Below are 19,374 nucleotides of genomic sequence, written 5' to 3'. Positions count from 1 at the left end.
CTTATTGTACCGCAGAAGATATATATACAGCATTAAAATCCAGGTCCAGGTGCAGTATAGCCGCGCCACCTCTAAGTCGGTAACCATCTGGCCTCGCACCAGTGACGCCACACCCTGTTTTGTTCTCACATCCCTATGGACACTTATAGTCTGCCTTTTTATTAGTATTTCAAGAGTTTTCACTCCCCACATGCCCAAAACAGCAGCTCTGGCCAACCATTGCAAAACATGGTGTAACACTGAGTAAAATTGACAGGCAGAGCGACACTGCGTCTGAAATGGCAGCAGACCTCGCCTTGAATCGCAACCAGACGGTGGGGAGGGGACATTTGTGATTGCTCATCTACATGCTGCAAAAGCTTACCTTAAAGAAAGCATGAGTCACGCACTGAGATTCAGCAGTGGGGCGTATTCCTCAGTGAAAACCCTGAGATCACAAACAAGAAGAAAAACAGCACAGACTAATGTTCGACTCGAGTTGAGTCAAAGGAAGTTAGTGTGTCACTGGCGATGGAAGGCACCCGGTTGTGCCAGAGGGGTGGGTGGGATTGCGAAAGGCACAATGTGGGCAGTGTTGCTGTGGCTGAAGTTAATTGGATTTCCTTGGTGCCCACTCTTGGCCACATGCGGGGCCGTGACATTAAATGCCCTTATCTATGACAGAAGAATAAAACCAAGTACAGAGAAAGCCACTAGTCTTAAGAAGCCTTACTGGCAGTCCCCAGTCACCTCTTGTGCTCTTTCACAATTCCAGCTCAACTGGGGCAGAACTGGACTGCAGGGGTGAGCAGCGTGAGTTTGGCATGAAGAGTGACCCCAGAAAGTAGTAGGACACTTAGTCACACTTAAAAAGGTATGAATTTCATTCAAGAATATTAATCCAAGTGGCATCTGCTAATATGCTAGCAGAACTAATTTTACTTTTCCTTTTCTTTTTATTTATTTCCGTGGATGTGCTCTACCATTCAGAAGTTTGGGGTCAGTTTTTAAGATTTTTTTTTAAAGAAATCAATATTTTTATCCAGGAGGGACTTATTAAATTGATCAAAAGTGACAGTAAAGACATTTGCAATGCTGTTTTGGCGAGCATAAGATGCATCTTTCAAAAACATTCAAAATCTTACTGACTCTTACTGAAGTTCAACACAGGTGTTCAAGCAAAATAGCCCCTGGTCTTGCTTGAGGATCAGAAGCAAAGGCCACGAGAGGAGCTCTACATGGGAGCTAATGATCCCATAAAGGCCAGAGATTAAATTAGACATCTATCACCAATGCAAAATTGTGTTAAGTGACAGCGTAGATTTGGATGGAGACATATTAGGCTGCCTTTTTAGAACTTTTGTGATGTTAATGTGACAAAAATTATGAGCAAGATTGCACATTATCCTTTAACAAAGGGCCTGAGCCCCCGCTGTGATGTTTGGCCCATTTGATTGTGTTGATCTCTAGTCTTGCAGTGCAGCGGCCCATTCCAGCCTACTCTTTAATGGATAGTGCATGAGAGTAGGGGAGCATCATTAAAAAAACCCATTTTGAGGCCTCCCTGTCTCCCATTAAACTTAACAGCCTGCCTCCCCCATTAGTTTTTATACTCTTTTTTAAGGGGTTGGGGGCAAGGGCCCTAAAACCATGAAGGTTAATTGGCTACCCAGAGGATGGAGTGATTGAGTTCAAGCTCCTCTTTTTGGAAGCCTTGAAAACAGACCGTAGGAGCGGCATGTAGGAAAACAAAGTCTGTTGCAGTAGCACGCTCAGAATGCAAGCCACACTGCCTTTTTTTTCCTCTGAGGAAAACGATTGCTTAAGCTCTGGGGAGAGCTGACCGCTTTGAGGGAAAGAAAAGAGGGTATTTGCACGTAAAAGGGTTGCTGAGGTTTTCTGCTTTGTGAAGCTGACATTATACAGAGATAACGCCTTTGGGCAAAGTGGGGAGACTCCCTGGGTTTGTGGCCGTAACTGATCTCACTCACCAGTTCCTGTCTTTAATCTTTCATCAATAGCTGATAATCTGTCATTTTTATGCAGGAGGAAACTGAACTAAATTTTAACCCACTGAGATCATCTGCAATGGAGTGAGTGAGGATGCAGTGAGGACAGAGGGATGAAGCAGTGACAAGATGAAGGCATCCCTGTGAACTCAACAGCACAGTCATTGCTTTGATGGTAGGTCTGCGTATGCATTTCAGCCGATCATTTATGTTTACACCAGGGCATATGAATATACATCAGAGTGACAGGATACAGAAAGGGCAGCTGCCCAGGGTTTTAACCTTTTCGTAATGGCTGTAATTACCTCAGATGAGCAGAAGGCGTCATTTTAGTGTTACAATTCAGAAGTCATAATACGGGAGAAATGCAATGCAATAAAACAGGAAATATAGCATGGAAAGGGAATAGAGGATGGCTTCTATTCACTCAAATGCATGCTGCATTAATAGGAAGGGTGTTAAAAGAGAAATTCTCGCACTGCCGCAGTGACAGAGCAGCCAGTTCTCCCTTGTATATTTTTCTCCACTCTCTTTTCTCGCTCACACTCCCCTCTCTCTTTTCTACCCAGCTGCAGTGATAAATGTCTCTTTGTATTCTGGACAGAAAACTGCCGGGTACAATGTACTTGTCAGAAGACAGCCGATTTTTTTCCCCTTTACCGCTGCAGAGTTTATTCGTAATCTTTCCTTGAGTGAGCGAACCCCGGCGGTTCTAGAAAAAAATGCAATACAAAATTGACATTTGCTCGAGTAAATAATGTGTGCAACAGATTATCCTGTTTGTATAAGCGCGGGTGTGTTTTGTGAGGGCAGTACGTTCTTTTAATCAGCGTGCATTTCGGTGTACGCGTGTGTAGTTTTGTCCGTTAGCGTGAATCAGGAATGTCGAGTTTTAGTGAAGCTAGTTGAGCAATTCTAATGGGAGTTAATGGAGTTGAGTCGGACTTGCTGTGGGTGCTGTGGGCTTCATGCCAGCAAGGATCTCATCCTGCCATCTATTAAACCAACTGCCTACAGATCAAGGCTCACTTTTTGGCAGCACTCGCCACACAGTCCTATCCAATCACTGTCAAACAGAGCGGCTGTGAGGATGAGGGCCTGGTTCAGCTTGGGATCGGTGCTGATGGGATTCTGCTGATTGGATACATTTCCTAGTTCTCGGTATGTGATCTGCAATGTACGCGACCCCTACAGGATTCAACAATAAGGATTTTTATTTTTTATGCTGGTCCTGCTCATATGTTCACTGACCCCAACACAAAAGAATTGTTTATTTTTATTTAGTAATGTATATTTTTTTGTGTAATGTTTCTTTATTAGATTAATGGGAGTGTTTACACATCTTTTTATGTTTTAAAACTTTTTTTTATATTTGTTATATTATATTTTATATTTTTCCTTTGACAAAATTTAAAATTTGCAACAAACTGGAAATGTATACAATGTAATATATCTCCATAAAAAAAGTTTAAATCCGCAAGGCATAAAAATGAATGTAAAAGATCAGTGAATGCAAACTTTTCGGTGACAGCGCAGCACTGGCCTGAAAGGACAAGTGACGATCCCATCAACTGACCCAAAAATCTCTGACGCTGGCCAGTGCCATCCTTATTACTGAGCCCTGCTCTATCCCTCCCGGGTAAAAGAATTTGGGACGGGATGCAAGCAATGCTTACTTTAAGATCCGGGCACCCCAGTAACAGTTGTTACGATGAGCCCATTACAGTCCAAGAGCCTTCTACAGGGATGGACTTTGTCTCACCTCACTATTAGTTACATTCCGGTTAAAGCACAGCTGGGGATGCAATGTGGTTAGCTTCATTTTCCCTTGTGCACCCTAGAGGATGCTTTGCCCCTGGGCTTTGTTACTTGTGGATTTTCATGACAGAGAGAGAGAGAGAGAGAGAGAGAGAGAGCGCAATGTGGGTTTGGATAAGGGCCACAAGTCAGGAAGGACCAGGAGTGTACGGAGCAGATGGACATGAGGATGAAAGGTGTGTGGCAAAGAAATCCAACGTCGTTAAAGACAACTCTCCAAAAACAGATCAATCAGGATAGCACAATTTGGCACACTGCAGACAGCATGGCGCCGCGTTTCAGCTGACCTATCCATCTATCAGGCTAAAACCCTCAGTCATTGCTTTTCCTTTTGCAGTCCCTCTCTCATTAACCCTTAGATGCACACTTTTTCATTTCTCCTTCCTTTTAGTCTCCCAAATTGACTTGAGATTGAAGAGCAGCGGTTCTTGCTCACCGTGACTATCAAACAGCACATTACCTTGCCTTAATCTTCTCCTCTGTTGTGCACAAGGCCAATCTCTCAGCATTCCTATCTGCGCAGAATTGTACCCAGTTACATACGTGTTCAACAAACAATTGGGATTCAGCCTGTTTTCTGAGGAGATTATTAACACACAGCCGCAAGCATTGGTCCTGAATAGGCAATGGAATCCTGAGCCTTCTTTTCCTCACCGTCCCGCTCTCTTTCTCGCCTTCTGTGAATCAAAGCTAGGAATGTCTGGAAAATGAGCTGTCAACTGAGGGTTCACAATGAGATACATCAACCTCATTGCCAACCCTGGAAATAATGAACCGCTCCTTTTTTTTCCCCCTCTGATTTGTTCAATAAGCTTCCCATAACAAGTGCAGAAAGATAAGAAGCCCCCTCTTGAGCTGATTAAACCCCGTTGCGAGTATTCAGAAGAAGGGTTTTGGAGATTGGGGGTTCAAGGCAGAGCAGTGCTATCAAGAGTTATGTGATTGTCTGAGATGTTTTCATGTTTTTGAGAGGAAGGCACACCTTCAAAGAGAACGACCTCAAGGCCTACCTGCCAGAGTATTGCGCGAAAGCACTGAATAAAAACACGATTCATTTCCTCATTTGTACACAATGCGGTGAAGGTAACCGCTGGAGAGCTAAGCTATAACACCTTGCAGTAATACTCTGACACCTTATTGAAAGAAAAATGCTTTAATGCAGGAAAGTAAACAGCACGCTTAAGAGGACGTTCACACAGGCACTCTATCTGTGCTATTTTTTTAATCACTAGTCTATTTTACACATAGATGGACCAGGCCAAAAATCACGTTCTGTTCAAATCTGCCTAGCTTGTGTTTTTAAGACATGACATCACACACAGCCGATGTTCTTTTTTTAAAAATCGTACAAAAATATTTGAGTCTTTATAGTTTTTGACTTTTGATGGATATACAGAATCCTTTAAATTTTGTCAATATTTCATCATGACATTCATTATTTTAGTCCGTTTTACTCGGACTATAATTTTAGTAAGCAAAATTAAACCAAATAATTAAAAATGTTATTCATTTACATTTAAATTTATGATTGGAATATTTGAACAATAATATTCTCTCTAGATTTGTCTACAAAATCTTTATTGAATTGTTAATGCTGTTTTTTCTTGTCATATTTTTGTCAACAGTTCGTTTTCCTTGAATTTTTTTAATTATTGTCATGATGTGCATTTGTCATTTCATCTTCATTATTGTTGACAAAATTTAAACCCTTCATTAACGACCATTTTCATCAGTAATTTCATTGACTAATTTAACATTGCACTTAGCCACTTTAAGGCAAAAATGTTTTTCATGACATTTTCATTAATTACATGCCATGCAAATGTAATTAAATGCAATAAGTCCAAATGATATAACCATTTATTTATTTATTTATATACCTGTGTCTCATATCAGGCAGAAACTCAGTGATTCATTCAAATGTTAATATTAGTTTTTAAGAGAGGTCGGCTGTCATGATGCACCCTTGAGGCTGCAGTTTAGTTCAGAGTCGAGAGAAAACCGCACTAGACTGTCAAAGACATCATTTCTCCTGCTCTCTGCTCCCTGCTTACCTGACTTGGAGTCCTCTCTCTGTCTTTCTCTGTTCCTGTCTTCATTTCGACATCTGTCAGCATTTGCATTAGGTGATCAGAGACCCCCCCACGCAAAAAAAAAAAAAACACAACCAAAAAAACAACAAATCCCACCTAAAGGTTTTGGGTGAAACTGGAGTGCAAAACCTGTTATTTATAGTTGTCAATTATTTTAATATGAGGAAAACTGGCAGGAAATCTGAGCAGTACAGTGCGTATACAGATCTTGCCAGTAACGTGTTGAAGAGAATGAGAGGGTGACCGAGGAGGAGGAGTTTGTGATGGGTGAGGGGTCCATGGGGGGGTGATGGAGACAAAAAAGGAAACTCTTTTATCAATTTCATCAAAATCAATTAGAAGCCAGAGTCTACTGATGGGGCACTGGGTGGTGGAGGGAGTGTGAAATCCTGGGGCATGGGAGGAGATACAAGCCCGTGGGGACAGAGGAATTGATGAATAAAAGACTCCCGGGGTCGGGGACACTCTGAGTGGAACATGCTGGAACTCAGCAGCTGCAAATTGAGCTGCCAAAGCTCCTCAATCTCCTCTGGGGGTCGGAAAAAAAAAAGAGCGAGGAGAAGAATAGCTTAATGGTGACTGTCATTTTGTCTGGTGGGACTGGGAACTCTACAAATAGCCTTCAACCAAACCTCTGGCCTAGAACAAGTGAAATCAGCAGTCAATCCTTGAGATTCACAGATTTGTTTGGGCCCATACAGAGCCGTAAATGCTCTTGAAGGGATGTGGAAAGTAAATGCAGAAGTATTTTTCATGTTTATATGCTATTTCTATCAGGTACCATCATTCTCAAGAGTCTTTTGCTTGTATACTATTGTATAATTCAATGCAGGGAGGCTTTAAACACAGAGGGAAGGGTTCAGTCGGCGACTGAGCACTGTAGGTAATTCTGCCCTAATTCAATCATTAGTCTTGGCTCTTGACCACCACAGCCCTGCTACAGTAGCATTAGCACCATCTCCTACGCTTTCCTGTCAAGAACACACCATCTCCCGATAAGTGCAATGTTTTGTGCCATAGAAGCCTCTATAAATTGCCGTATTCTTGAAAGAAAAGGAGTGCAAACTGCAGGAAATAGACATAGATCCTGGTAATAGAATAAAAAGGCTATGAAGGAAGCACCCCAGAGGAAGATTGTGTATTGTGTATTAAGAGACTGTAGTCTTTTTTCCGTTCTCACACTAGATCTCAATGGAAGAGGAGTTGGGGAGGAGCCATTTTAAATCGGAGGTAACACTGTGTCCCTGGTGCAAACGTTAACTTTTCAAAGAGCTGCGTGAATCATAAACATTTACACTGCTAGGGAGCCTGGGGAACGAGACAGGAGGGAGCTTACTATCCCTCAACTTCCTGCCTCTGTTTGTTTCCAGGAAGAATGAGGGTAAAAAAAAACAACATAAAAACAAAAGCAAAAAGGGGAAACATAGGAGAGTCTTTATATCCAGACTCTCTGTTTATGTCCTTTGGCAATTGCAGTTTAAACTTGTTTCACTGTGCTAGAACAGTTAAAGGGTAGATCAGAGGTATTCCCACTACAACTGCTATATATGCCTTAGTGTCTTGGTGAATGAGTGTGTCTTTTTCCTAGCTGGAAATTCAGCCTTAGGTTGTTTTTTGGGGAATCTATGATTGTCAAAATATTTTACACTAACACCAAACTCTGGTGTAGCACCTTTTAGGATACAAAATAAGGTAAAAGAGCCACTAAACGTGAGAATCTGTCAGAACTTTCGGCAAACAGTCCACCTGAGATTTCTGAAGCCGTCTCATCCTGGGTTTGAGAGATTTAAATGTTTCGAGCCAATTTAGTCAGCAAGTCAGCTTTAGCAATATAATAAAGTGCAACAGTTCCTGCCCACATTTTAAGTAGCCTTGGCTCCAGATGTAGTTTCCCATACGGATTGTAAAGAGTTATAAGCCATGAACCAAACCAACAAGCAACGAGGTGAATCACAAAACGGCAAACTTTGAGGGAAAAATTGAATGAGGAGAAGAAACTACAATCCCATGAAGCATCGCGAATGACAATAAAATAAAATAAAAATATGCAGAAATGTAAAACTATTCGTTAAAAGAAATGTAAAACTATTCATCCTAATTTTGATTGATTTTATTCATTTATTTTTGCAGAATAGTGGGGAATGTAGTTTTTCACTAGGTATTTTGCTGTTAAACATGGTTATTTAAAAAAATATATGTTTAAATAATGTGAGTTGATGGTTTCAACAAAAACCGAAAGTGACATGGGTTTTTATTTCCAGAACCCAACAGTTGCAATTAAAATTACAGAGATTGTAATGGGGGATTAATTCCATTATATTTCTGCATATGCAATGTCCATGGGTAAAGGGGCCAGTAACTGCAGCAGAATAATATGATAGAACCCATGCCTCAAAATGACAGTAGTATCTGATATTTGTCACCGTCTAATGGCTTTGGTTAAAACCGTTGACAGCGACGTTGAAGTGCTTGCTCATTTTGCTTATCTGCTATCCTTTATTTTCAATGTTTGCTTGCTCATGAGCTGATAAGAGCTTTGCTAATGATAAAATGGCTGACCTGGAAAAGCTTCATCTAGTTGTAACATTCTCTGTACATTTTTCTACTTGTGTCCAATTATGTAAGTGCTGAGCTCGAGGGTATGTCAGAGTGCATTTTATGAGTCCTATACTGTATATTAATTTCTCTTACAGAGAGACGTCTACAACAGCTTAAACTGTAGTCATGAGACATACTAATTGTTCATTACACGTTGACAGGAAGTTGGCGGTGAAAGAAATGCAGAAAGATCTCCATCATGGAAACCCAGAGGCTTGTAATTCCTCTCAGCGGTTTCCATAGTGCAGACATAACATGGACGCCACGGCGAGCCTAACAATGCTCAAACAAATTTACATATAAAAATTTAAATGGGAGAATGTTTCCTCCCTCCGGTTGTCAAGTAGCCATACGTCGTGTGATTCATCTGGAGAACAAACCGGTTAATTAGCCTGCTGGAATTAGCCATGGAGCACACGATCTGGACCAAATGAGATCTTAATTGGTTCACCTGCCAATTCTACATAATTCAGGCTCCTGCTTTACAGAGGTGAAAAAACACAATGAGGAAGAACAAGCTAAATTATTTTATAGCCGTCAACTCTGTCTTTTCTCATCCCTAGCTCTCTTATTAGGCTCTTCTTCTCTAAGCAAGACACCAGCAAGACTCAGACGCAGCCAGGCTTGATTTAGCGCATTACAGGCGAGCCACAATGCCTCACGTTCCTTAAACTCCTATCTGAGCGACCGTCCTGCCGATTTTAATGACCATTTTTTATTTTAATAACGATTTTAATGATTCATCTCCCCCAGAAATGCTCCATTTTCTATTCAGCATTCAGCAAATGTCAAGCTCTCATTGTAATTCAGAAAATTGGTGGACTAATTTCCATCTGACAAGAATAGAGATTTTTGCTATTGACTATTAGCGACTGCTAGAGGTGTTCAATTGTTCTAAATTACATAGATCAAAGGCTGATTGAGCATGACAACACAAAACAATCGGTGCAATAAAACCATTCGGAGCCCTCCTTTGGTCTTCTCCGCGCTTTGATTCTCAGTAGCGCTGCCATTCGTCGCTCTATAACTTTGTAGCGTTGAGTGGCAGTAGCTGAGAGTGAACATGACCTCTTACTGACTCCTGCCATCATACCGACTCCTGCCATCATACCGGATGTCTTTAACGGCAGTCGGAAAAAAAAGAAACATCAACATTAATTCCCTGCTAAATGATCCACGTGAATTATGTATGAGGAGACTGCGTGATATGTAGATTTCCACCTTCAACCTTTGTCAGCCTAATTGCTGCCATTTAGGTCTGGATCTGAAGTGTAGCAGTCGACTGCAGACGTTGCTCACATCCGTCAATAATGTTCTCGGGCTCGTATCAAAGACTCCAGGAAGAGAAGTGCTGCCTGTGCATTAGCGAGGCGCCTCTGGGCCAACTCTGCCTGCGAAGCTAAGTCTTGATTTTTTTTCTTCCTATATGCATTCAGCTAGTCAAGATCTTTCTGTCTTACCTTGGTCATGTAGCTGCGAGTTGTTGGGGGGTACGGTCATATTCAGTACGTCGTTGACAGCCGTGTCAGCGTAGTGTCCTCTCTGAACATCATGTTCGCTGTCGGTTTGGTCGCTCTCCTCGTGCCCGCTGTCCTTTAGACTGTTTCCTTCCATGTCCTTGAATGTTGACGTGCTACAGCCAGGTGAAGGAGAAAAGACAAGAAAGAAGGATAGTGTTATTTAACTGTCAACTTTGGTTTCATTATTCACTCTCTCTTCACCCCTTGCTACCTTTATTTATCTTCCAGCCACACAGAAAGTGTAGCTGAAAATAGGTGTTTTTTTCTCAAATTCTTATATGGTGGGTTAAAGGATCGGGGGTCAATGGCCTGCACTCACTGTGGCTGTGCAGAGCTCTTTTGTGTTGCTTCGGCTTTCTATAGACTGTTTCAGAAATACGTCTGTTGATTGCAATGGCATTTATGGGGTAGTTGAACCAAAAATGAAAACTCTGTCATCATTTACTCACCCTCATGTCAGACTCTCAAGCTCTGGCTTTCTCTCGTCTATGTAACATTCTCTCTAATGAAAGTAAATGAGGACTAGGGTTGTCAAAATCCAAACTTCCACTTAAAAAAAACATTATAAAAGTGGTGCATATGACTTGATGTGAGGAACAGACCAAAATTAAGGCATATTATATAGTAATGATAATGCAAGTTAATAAAAGTGGTGCCATATATGTCTTCTTGAGAGGTTAATATTTTTTCTTCAGCACAATGTCCAAAATTACTTCCCTCTTTTACTTTCATTGTATTGACACAGTTTTCTTAAAAGTCACAGTAACACTTTACAAATTTAAATCAAAAGTATAACATTATCTAACAGACCTGAACAAGTACTAACAATGAACAGTTTTATTTTTATAATCTGGCATTAATAATGATGAAAAAAACTGTAACAAAGGTACTGTTCATTTTTATTTAGTTAAGGCATTAACCAGTGTTAACTAATGGAACCTGAGGGTGTGTAAAAATAACTATCTCTCTAAAAATGTATATTTAAATTCATGTGAATCGTTAAATAAAACTGCACAGACATAGATATCTTGTATAACACCCCTGCATACAGATGAGCCATCAATATTTATGGTTAATTTTCCTGGAAGAGAAATTTGACAAAAGCTACGATTCTTTTATTGCATAGTTGTTGTTTTTTACGTAAACAAAATCAGGCCACTTCCTTTTATTATGGAAAACTTATGTTGGTCACATAAACCCCTGGATGTTTAAAGAAAGAGGTTTAATAGTTTGAGCAAACTGTGCTTTCCCTCTTTACCCACATTATATGACTTGATAAAGCGAGAGGGGTAAAAATAAAAAATAAAAAGCTGCCAAGAGACAGCTGCAGTGAACAAGCCTGATTTCCCTTAATTTGATAGTTAGCCCAGTGGAACACATTCAGCCTCTGAAGCAACAGAGGATCAGAAACGCAAGCATACACATACACACACTGACATACATAGACAAAAGCATCTCTGCAGCCTCTTCTAAGGAGAAAGAGAGGAGGGAGAGAGAAATTCTAGCAATGTCACCGCAATGGTGGTAGTGCAGCCTCTGATTTTATCAGTCTAATTGCACCTGTCCCAGTCTGTGCGCCCACAGGCTCCAGAGGGGATTTCTTTGTAGTGTCGTTGAGCCAAACAGTCGACACTTGAATACTCTTTGTTTATGTAAACATAGGCAGTGCTTTTTTAGAAGATAAAATTGCTGTAATTGGTTTGAAAAATGCGGTACTGAGGTACACCGGAATGTTTTTTTTGCTCCAGGTAAAAGAGGCATTACAGTCCCTGTGCACATCCACAACAGCCAGGGCCCCAGGCGGCCAAGGACCTTCATTAGGGACGTCTGCATGCCATTGCTCCATGCCAGTCAATAGCCTCCTTTTAGGTGGACTGAGGAATGCTAGCCAAGTCCTGCCAGTACAAAGGGTCCATTGTCCTTGCTCTTTTCTTCCACAGTACGAAATAACGTTACCTTTTCCTTATCTCCGTGGCATTACAAAGCCCTCCTTGTGTGCACTGAGGAAGAATCCTTTGGAATTCCGGGATTAAAATTCATGTAGATTTAGCTATCAGATTAACATCTACACAGATGTAGCTTAACCGCCCAAGCCTCCTCCGCTCTGGGCTACAGTTTTACTATTCTCTAACATGTAATATGTATACACGTTTGCAGGGATTTGATGGAATTATTCATAGAAAAAATTTTTATGAGGATGTGCTAAATCTCTTACAACACTGAATTATTAAAGCTTAACACTGGCCATTTATAAACATTCTGAGCATTCATATCTTGCCTAGACTTTATTTGTTGGTTATCTTTAATGAAAAATGGCATCTTAAACGGGCCATATCGTACGTTTTTGTTGTTGTTAGATAAAGATTGTTGTAATTTTGTACTGTACTGTAATTGTATGTCCACCCAATGAAACTAATATGCAAAAACATCTCATTTCGAAATATCTGACACTTGGTACACCCAGTTGACGTGATAAAAAGCAGAATATGTACTATAATACTTGTTTTGCTCTTTGCACAGGCAAATAGGATGTTTAGCATAATACAAAAGAAAATATGAAAAACAAAACAAGCTATGATCTGACCGCTTTAAGAACACATCAAAATAAGTTAGATAAGTTAATCTGATTGCTTTATAAAGACATACCTTTTAATTAGGTGTGCTCTGCTGTTTACATAACTGGAGTCAATGGAATAATTCTCCGTCTGGGGGAAAGAGACAGAATTAAAGAGGGAGAGAGAGAGAAAGAAAGAAAGAGAGAGAGAGAGAGAGAGAGAGAGAGAGAGAGAGAGAGAGAGAGAGAGAGGGAACAAAAATGAATTTAATTATGCAGCAACCAAAATAATGTCACCAGTAATTGCCTTTCAATATAAATGTTATTTTACACAAAGACTCTAGTTAGCTGCCTGGGCTTTCAAAGGCAAACTCCCCCATTCTCTTTCTAAGCACATGTGGCCTGTTCTGCTGCAGTGAGTCTGCTCCTGTCGTCACTCCTCCAGCCTCCCCCACCCAAAAAACATCCTTAGTCAGACCACACTCTTCAAAATGTCATTAAGCCAGACTGGGGAATAGAGGAGTGGTGTTGGGGGTTAGAGAAGAAAGTTTCCTCTCTTCGAGTGCTGCTTTTCCTCACAACACTTTTGAGGATGCTAATGTGGAAATATCAAAGAAATAAATATACAGAGGGAAGAAATTAAGAGCGTGCCAGGGGATTTTTTTAACTTTGCAATTGCAGATGAAAAGGCCTCAATGATCTGCATTTGATGACTCTTTGACCCACATTGAGAAAGAGACTTCAGAGTCTTCTGGAAGGCAGCACTTTCTAAATAAATGACTAAAAGTACACAGTAGAACTGGGTGATATATTTATTGAGTATTCGCAGTATATTTGTGGCCGTATTGCTAGTGTTGTGAAATTAAATTAACATCATGAATAATGCAAAGACTTCAATGCACTTCATATTTGATCATTAAATTTTGTAAACAGCATGACTAATTTCACAATCCTCTTTGACTTGTGACTTGCAGGAATTAGAGTGTTGAGAAAGACCTGTTCCTAAGTCTTGTTGGGAAGTTCAATTAATTGACTAATGAATCACTTTAAACTGTTCATTTCAGTGAATCGGGACTCTAGCCCCCGGTTTCACAGAAGAGGCTTAAGCCTAGTGTGCCAGTTTGAATCTTGAGCTGTTTTAACTGAAACCAACTTGCACTGACATATCTTAAAATATGTTTCTAAGACATTGTTTATAAAAGCTACTTAAATGTCCTAATTGAACTAAGGCCTAATTTGTGAAACCAGGCCTAGATTCAACGATTCATTTGCTTGGTCAAAAAGTGTCCACATGGCATTTTTCATATTTAAAATGGTTAATGTCACTGTAAATGGCTGTTGCTTAATTGGTGCATACAAATATTATGTTAATTTAGTGGAAAAACTGGCTGTTTTCCTGTTTGGATTAAACATTTTGAATCTAACTGGCTACTATTGATGCATGTATTTTCCATGGGGAGAAACCTGCCTCTCAGATTCAACTTCAGCTCATTCTAAACTGAGATAGAGAATAATTCAATGGCTTCCTTCCAGGGGTATGTCTAGCCATCAGCCCCTCTGACAACAGCAGTCACCCAGACGATAAGAAGGTTAATGCAGACAGTGCAACAAGACCAATGATTATGCCGCCAGCCAGGGACCTCCACACTAGCTGCTGGGAGACAGATACAAGCTATCATAATCACAGACGGAATAACTCTGCATAAAGATCTATGATCCCAAAAATATGCCCATTTCCTTCATCTGTGTATATCACCAGTGACTAGGAGATCCCTACAGCGCAAGTAGTGCATGTCAACAACTACATAAGTGACATGTTATGCAGGATTAATTTCACAATGGATTTATTGGATCCTACTTCTGGAAACATACTTTTACTGGTTTTTAATATTTTTTATATTATATTATATTTAGCAACAGCAGCATGCGTAGCAGATTTAGCCTGCCAAGACCAAATACATTAACGTGATTGTCATGATTTAATTCATTTTAACAATATAGATTTTTAAATGAAATATGTCATATCTTTAGAGGCCTGTTATATATATTCAAATAAAATAAAATAAAATAAAATAAAAAGAATCTTGTTTTTCTAGTGTAGTAATGCTCATCACTGTCCACCTCAGATCTTCTTCCATCTCCAGTCAATAAGCTGCTGCTTACTGCCTCACCTCCACACATCTTAATTACCTCCACGCATGATAATGTTTTAATTACAAGTGACGGGTGACCAGGCGTCTAATTGAGATGTTTGGGCTGGTGAAATCTGTACCCACTGAAGGTTAACGTTCTCTTTTATGTGTGTGTTTGTGAGGGTGAGAGTAGGGGTGGGGTGGGGGGTTGTTGCCTGTGTGGGTGTTTGCTATGTTTCTAATTAAACCTTAAGTCATTGTAATCACAGAGATAATTTGTAAAAAGCCATTTTAATTAACATTATATTAGCAGACTTCAATTTGGAACATACTCTTGTTTGTTCTCGTTGTAGCTCACAAGTTAGTTATTTGCCTCTTTGTTCTTGTCAGGGCTGACTCCATTAATATCAAAGTAACAGGCATGAGCAAATATTTCAGAACTGAGGTATATCTAAATCTATACATATACACACACTATATAGATAGATACATAGATAGATAGATATGTGTGTGTGTGTGTGTGTGTGTGTGTGTGTGTGTGTGTGTGTGTGTGTGTGTGTGTGTGTGTGTGTGTGTGTGTGTGTGTGTGTGTGTGTGTGTGTGTGTTTTATGCCACCTGTGCTCTACTTTAGTCCCTGTGAGAACTCATTACAGAACCTTTCCATCTCTACAGTCGTCCACAAAAGGACTAATGAATAGCAATGGACTAAGTAACAAGGGGAAAGCTTCATTAAAAAAGACAGTATACAAATTTCCAAATGATGTGCCTCTATGTGGCCGGCCCATAATTGGTTCTGAGCGGCGTTATCCAGATCTCTGCTGGGAGAGCGAGAGTCCGTCCTACTTGTGTATCTACACATACGAAGCTATGCTCTCACTCTCCTCGGCCACGGCACTTAAAACAAATGAGAGCACTGTTGAAACGCAGTTACACTGCACGGATCACTAACCCTTTTACGAGAAGAGTCACTGTCGATGATGCAGGCTCCGTCATCTCAGCAGATTTCCTTCTGTTGACATTTTGATCCCTCCGCTTATATCAGAATGGGCTAATTGGAGTAATAGCTTCAGTTATGCAAATGCAGCTGCTGTTCCATAGAGGCATCTCACTGCTGGAGATTACGAAATGCACTTCAGTACTGTATTCAAGCAGATATCAACACGTTCTTTGAAGAACGTGATAGATAAGTGCCATTATTCCACAACAAAAGCATCTATTGATGTGTGGTGATGATTCACTAATGGATCATGATAATTAGTAAGCTTCCCCCAAAAAGTGATATCAATTGTATTCCGCAATGTTCTTGTGTTTTTCATTAATTCAGGTTGATGGCCAGAGGGCATTTAAGAGGCGCCCTTGGCCCTTAGAGGTCTTTATGCCAGAGAGCTTCCATGCATTAGCGGCAATCTTCCTGTAAAGTAATGTACTGTATGCCTACACCACTGACCGCCATCAAATCATAAGGACTATCAATATTTCTTTCACAGAGGTTGGGTTTCAGGCTCGGAGATGAGGGTTGTTTAAACTACAGACGAGCTGCCACAAATGGCTACTTAATCAGGTTCTACAATGTGTTGTTATGATCCGAGCGGCCCCAGTTTGGCGGCCAGTGTCACCCTATCCCTGTAATTATTGTTGTGTTTCTTCCCACATACTTAAGGGTCTGGTGGGGCAAATCGCACCTTAAGAGCTCTGTGAGCGAAGGCGGAAAGGCCAGAGAGGAAAGTAATGGAAAGGGGGCGGTAAACGAGACCTTCAGAGAGCTAGGCGACACCCTAACCTAATTTTTCTCTCTCTCTCTCTTTCTCTCCAACCTGCAGCCTCTAACCCCAACCGAACTCTTCCAACTTCAGCTAGTGGAGAGGAAAAGCAATCTCCTCGCTTAGTTGCCGCTGTGAGATTTGATTTGCCTTCTTCCCAGCGTGACAATTGGTTCCATAGTCCGGATGCGAGAGCGTTCATTGTACAGAGGCCAGATGCAACGAGCGAGCGGAGCAAGAGTTCTTCAGGTGGCAAAAAAATGGGAAAATAACATACTTGTCACTCCTCTGCCGCAATTTATGTATTATCTCTTCTGAGACTGATACATCAGCCCGTACTTGCATTTACACATGCAAATTATGCACTAATTCAAACTGCACGCCAGAACAGCAATTAATAATTATCAAACTGTACCCTTGTTTTCACCACCGTAGATAAAATGCCCGTTAAATTAATTCCAGGACACAAAACTAGTTAAATAAAAGCTCAAAGTATTATTTTTTTTTTATTTTTTTTATTTTTTTTAGGTAGTGGTTGGGGATTAAAAAAATAAATAAATAATAAAACATGTCTTAAAGATCAAGTGAGTCCCCTTTTCTTCTTTCTAACTCCACTAAAGTTCAGATGCTCCTAATATGTCATAGTCAGAGGTGGAAAAGCATATTCTCCTCTGAATACCAATGCTGTGGCTAGTTAAGATAATTTTTTTTTTATTTAAAAAAAAAACATTATGTATTACATGAACTAAAAAAAAACAATATGAAGGACCTCAATTAAAAACCATTCCATTAACTCATTTTAATAGCAGTTTGGTGCTCGCAGTTATTTGGAAGCTGACTCTTCAGTCATCTTAAAGCTTATTTACACAGTCCCAAGAGTGCTGGGAGGAAATCGGCACTCATAATGAGTACTGTTGTTTATTTACCTCCATCCACAACGAGCTTACGGAGGAGAGGTTATCATGAGGCAAAGGCAGGTAGTGCATAGTGCATTAAAAATGGCAAAACTGGAGACAGACTTTGTTGAGCAGGGCTTAGTGATAGGAGCAGAAATGAGCCTGTAGCAATGGTGGCATTTTCCACGGAGGCTTAGGAGATGTCTATATGTCTACAAATGTATTGCTGCAGTGAGGCTGCAGAGAAATTACGTGTGAGCCGTTTGACTGTGTGAATGGAACAGGGGAGTCTCTCACCCACCGGCATATTGAAAGCCAATCTCAAGGAGTCGCTCTGCACAGACATCACACACTCTTCCTTTTTCCTTCTATGACATGCAGGCCTTCCTTTACTTTTATTTTCATTGTTTTCTTGCCTCCTACTCTCTTGAAGCCTTCTGTTTTCACCCCACCATCTTTTTTGGTGGGTCTGCAGCATCTCTAAGCCACTCGTCTCCTTCCACGCGGCACCCGTGACGACAGGAACGGACCACAGCAGCTTCATCTTCGCACCTGGTAGGAGTGGATTTATCCTTCCTTCCCCAGCTCAGAGAAACACAGCGCTCCTCAGCCCGGTGTTAGGTTGCCAACCCCTGATTATAGAATTTCCCATAGATCCTCTGCCATCTGCTAGATTATAGATCCCCCCCTCCCAGATTCTCTTCCAGACTGTGTGAGCCCTAGGGGAGGCTCGACAGTATAAAGGGAGGTGAAGGAGCGCCTCAGGCTCACCCTGGCATCGGGATGAGATTACGTTTTCTATTTCTGCCTCTTCGGCAGGAACCGTGATGAATATGAGGACTTGTTGATGTTTAATAGCAGCCGGCTACCTACAAACACAAATTATAACGAATCAATCACTACGGGAGCCCATGTGACAAATAAGCTGCCATATCCCTGAGATCATTCCACTTCATCACCTGTCAATTCACACTCAACTCAGTTTGGCCCGTTGCAAATCCATCTTATTATGAAAGGGAGCCATTTTCGAGAATAAACGCTTTTGGAGCTTTAAACTGGCTGTATGGTGTTCACTTGTTTAAAAAAAAAAACACCTAGTGGGTTCAAATTGATTTGTATTTTCAAAAAACTTCACAAAAAAATACGTAAAGGAATCATTTTTAAGCCCGTATCCTGCAGTAACCTTCGCACATTCGACATCGCATTATTCCACTAACTAAAGCATTTCTCCATGGGGACAAAACAGTGTGTTACAAATGAGTAAACACAATACACTTCCCTACCTCATTCATTCAGCGTTGCTTTTCCTATGAAGTGTAGTAGATATATTTCCTTCAAGAAAACAATCACAAAGCTCTTATAAACAACCAAAGCAGAAATGGCTATTTCCTAGCTCAACAGCTGCACCATTAACAGAGAAGGGAAAAAGAAAATGCCCTTCTGTTTGATCCTGTAAAAGACTCAATCTACATATGCTAAGGGCTATAGGCTCCATTCAGTTTGTGTGTGATTAATTATGCATACATTAATAGCAGCTATGTTAATAATTCATAAGGTCATCATATGTCAGAACTCTGCCTTTTTGTGTGATGAAAAGATTTAAATAACCTTTCCTATCATGCATATCTGCATTCCTGCAAGGAGGGTCATTCTGTTGAGTCGTTTGCTAACGTTAGGCCACATTCCTACTGTGACACTCCTTTCTGATCTACTGTACATGTGAGAGTGTGTGTGCGTACTTTGATATTTCTCTTTTACAAGAACACTTGGGTTTGTTGTTGGCCTGTGGTGTTTGGGAATTGATCAGATACTCTGTCTACTATAAATAGCTCTTTGGATGTTACAATATCCTTCTCAACCCGTAGTCTGTGTCTGTGTGTGTTTCGAAGAATTCACAATCTGCTTGGATGCTTTACAGGAAGCATACTGGTCATAATAGAAGAAAAGTGTGTGTGTAATTGTGGTGGTGTGTGGGTGGGGGGCCTTGGCTATCATATTGCATTTTCAATGGATA

At 40.6% G+C, this 19,374-nt stretch overlaps 1 protein-coding gene across 3 annotated transcripts in view; it reads right to left on the bottom strand.

The window, feature by feature from the left end:
- pcdh19 (protocadherin 19) overlaps window positions 1–19,374 on the bottom strand; it is a 57,627-nt gene that overhangs the window by 13,034 nt on the left and 25,219 nt on the right. For all 3 annotated transcript variants that reach the window (XM_081382683.1, XM_081382685.1, XM_081382684.1), the window contains exons 3-4: window positions 12,664–12,722; window positions 9,958–10,130 (exon numbers count right to left, since the gene is read on the bottom strand). In XM_081382683.1, the coding sequence (XP_081238809.1) occupies window positions 9,958–10,130; window positions 12,664–12,722 (232 nt within the window). The remainder of the gene's footprint in view (window positions 1–9,957; window positions 10,131–12,663; window positions 12,723–19,374) is intronic.

This window comes from Scardinius erythrophthalmus (genome assembly GCF_964197995.2).
Source record: "Scardinius erythrophthalmus genome assembly, chromosome: 13".
Lineage (NCBI taxonomy): Eukaryota > Metazoa > Chordata > Actinopteri > Cypriniformes > Leuciscidae > Scardinius > Scardinius erythrophthalmus.
Note: the sequence above shows the minus strand (reverse complement) of the source record. Positions and strands in the feature narration are given on the sequence as shown.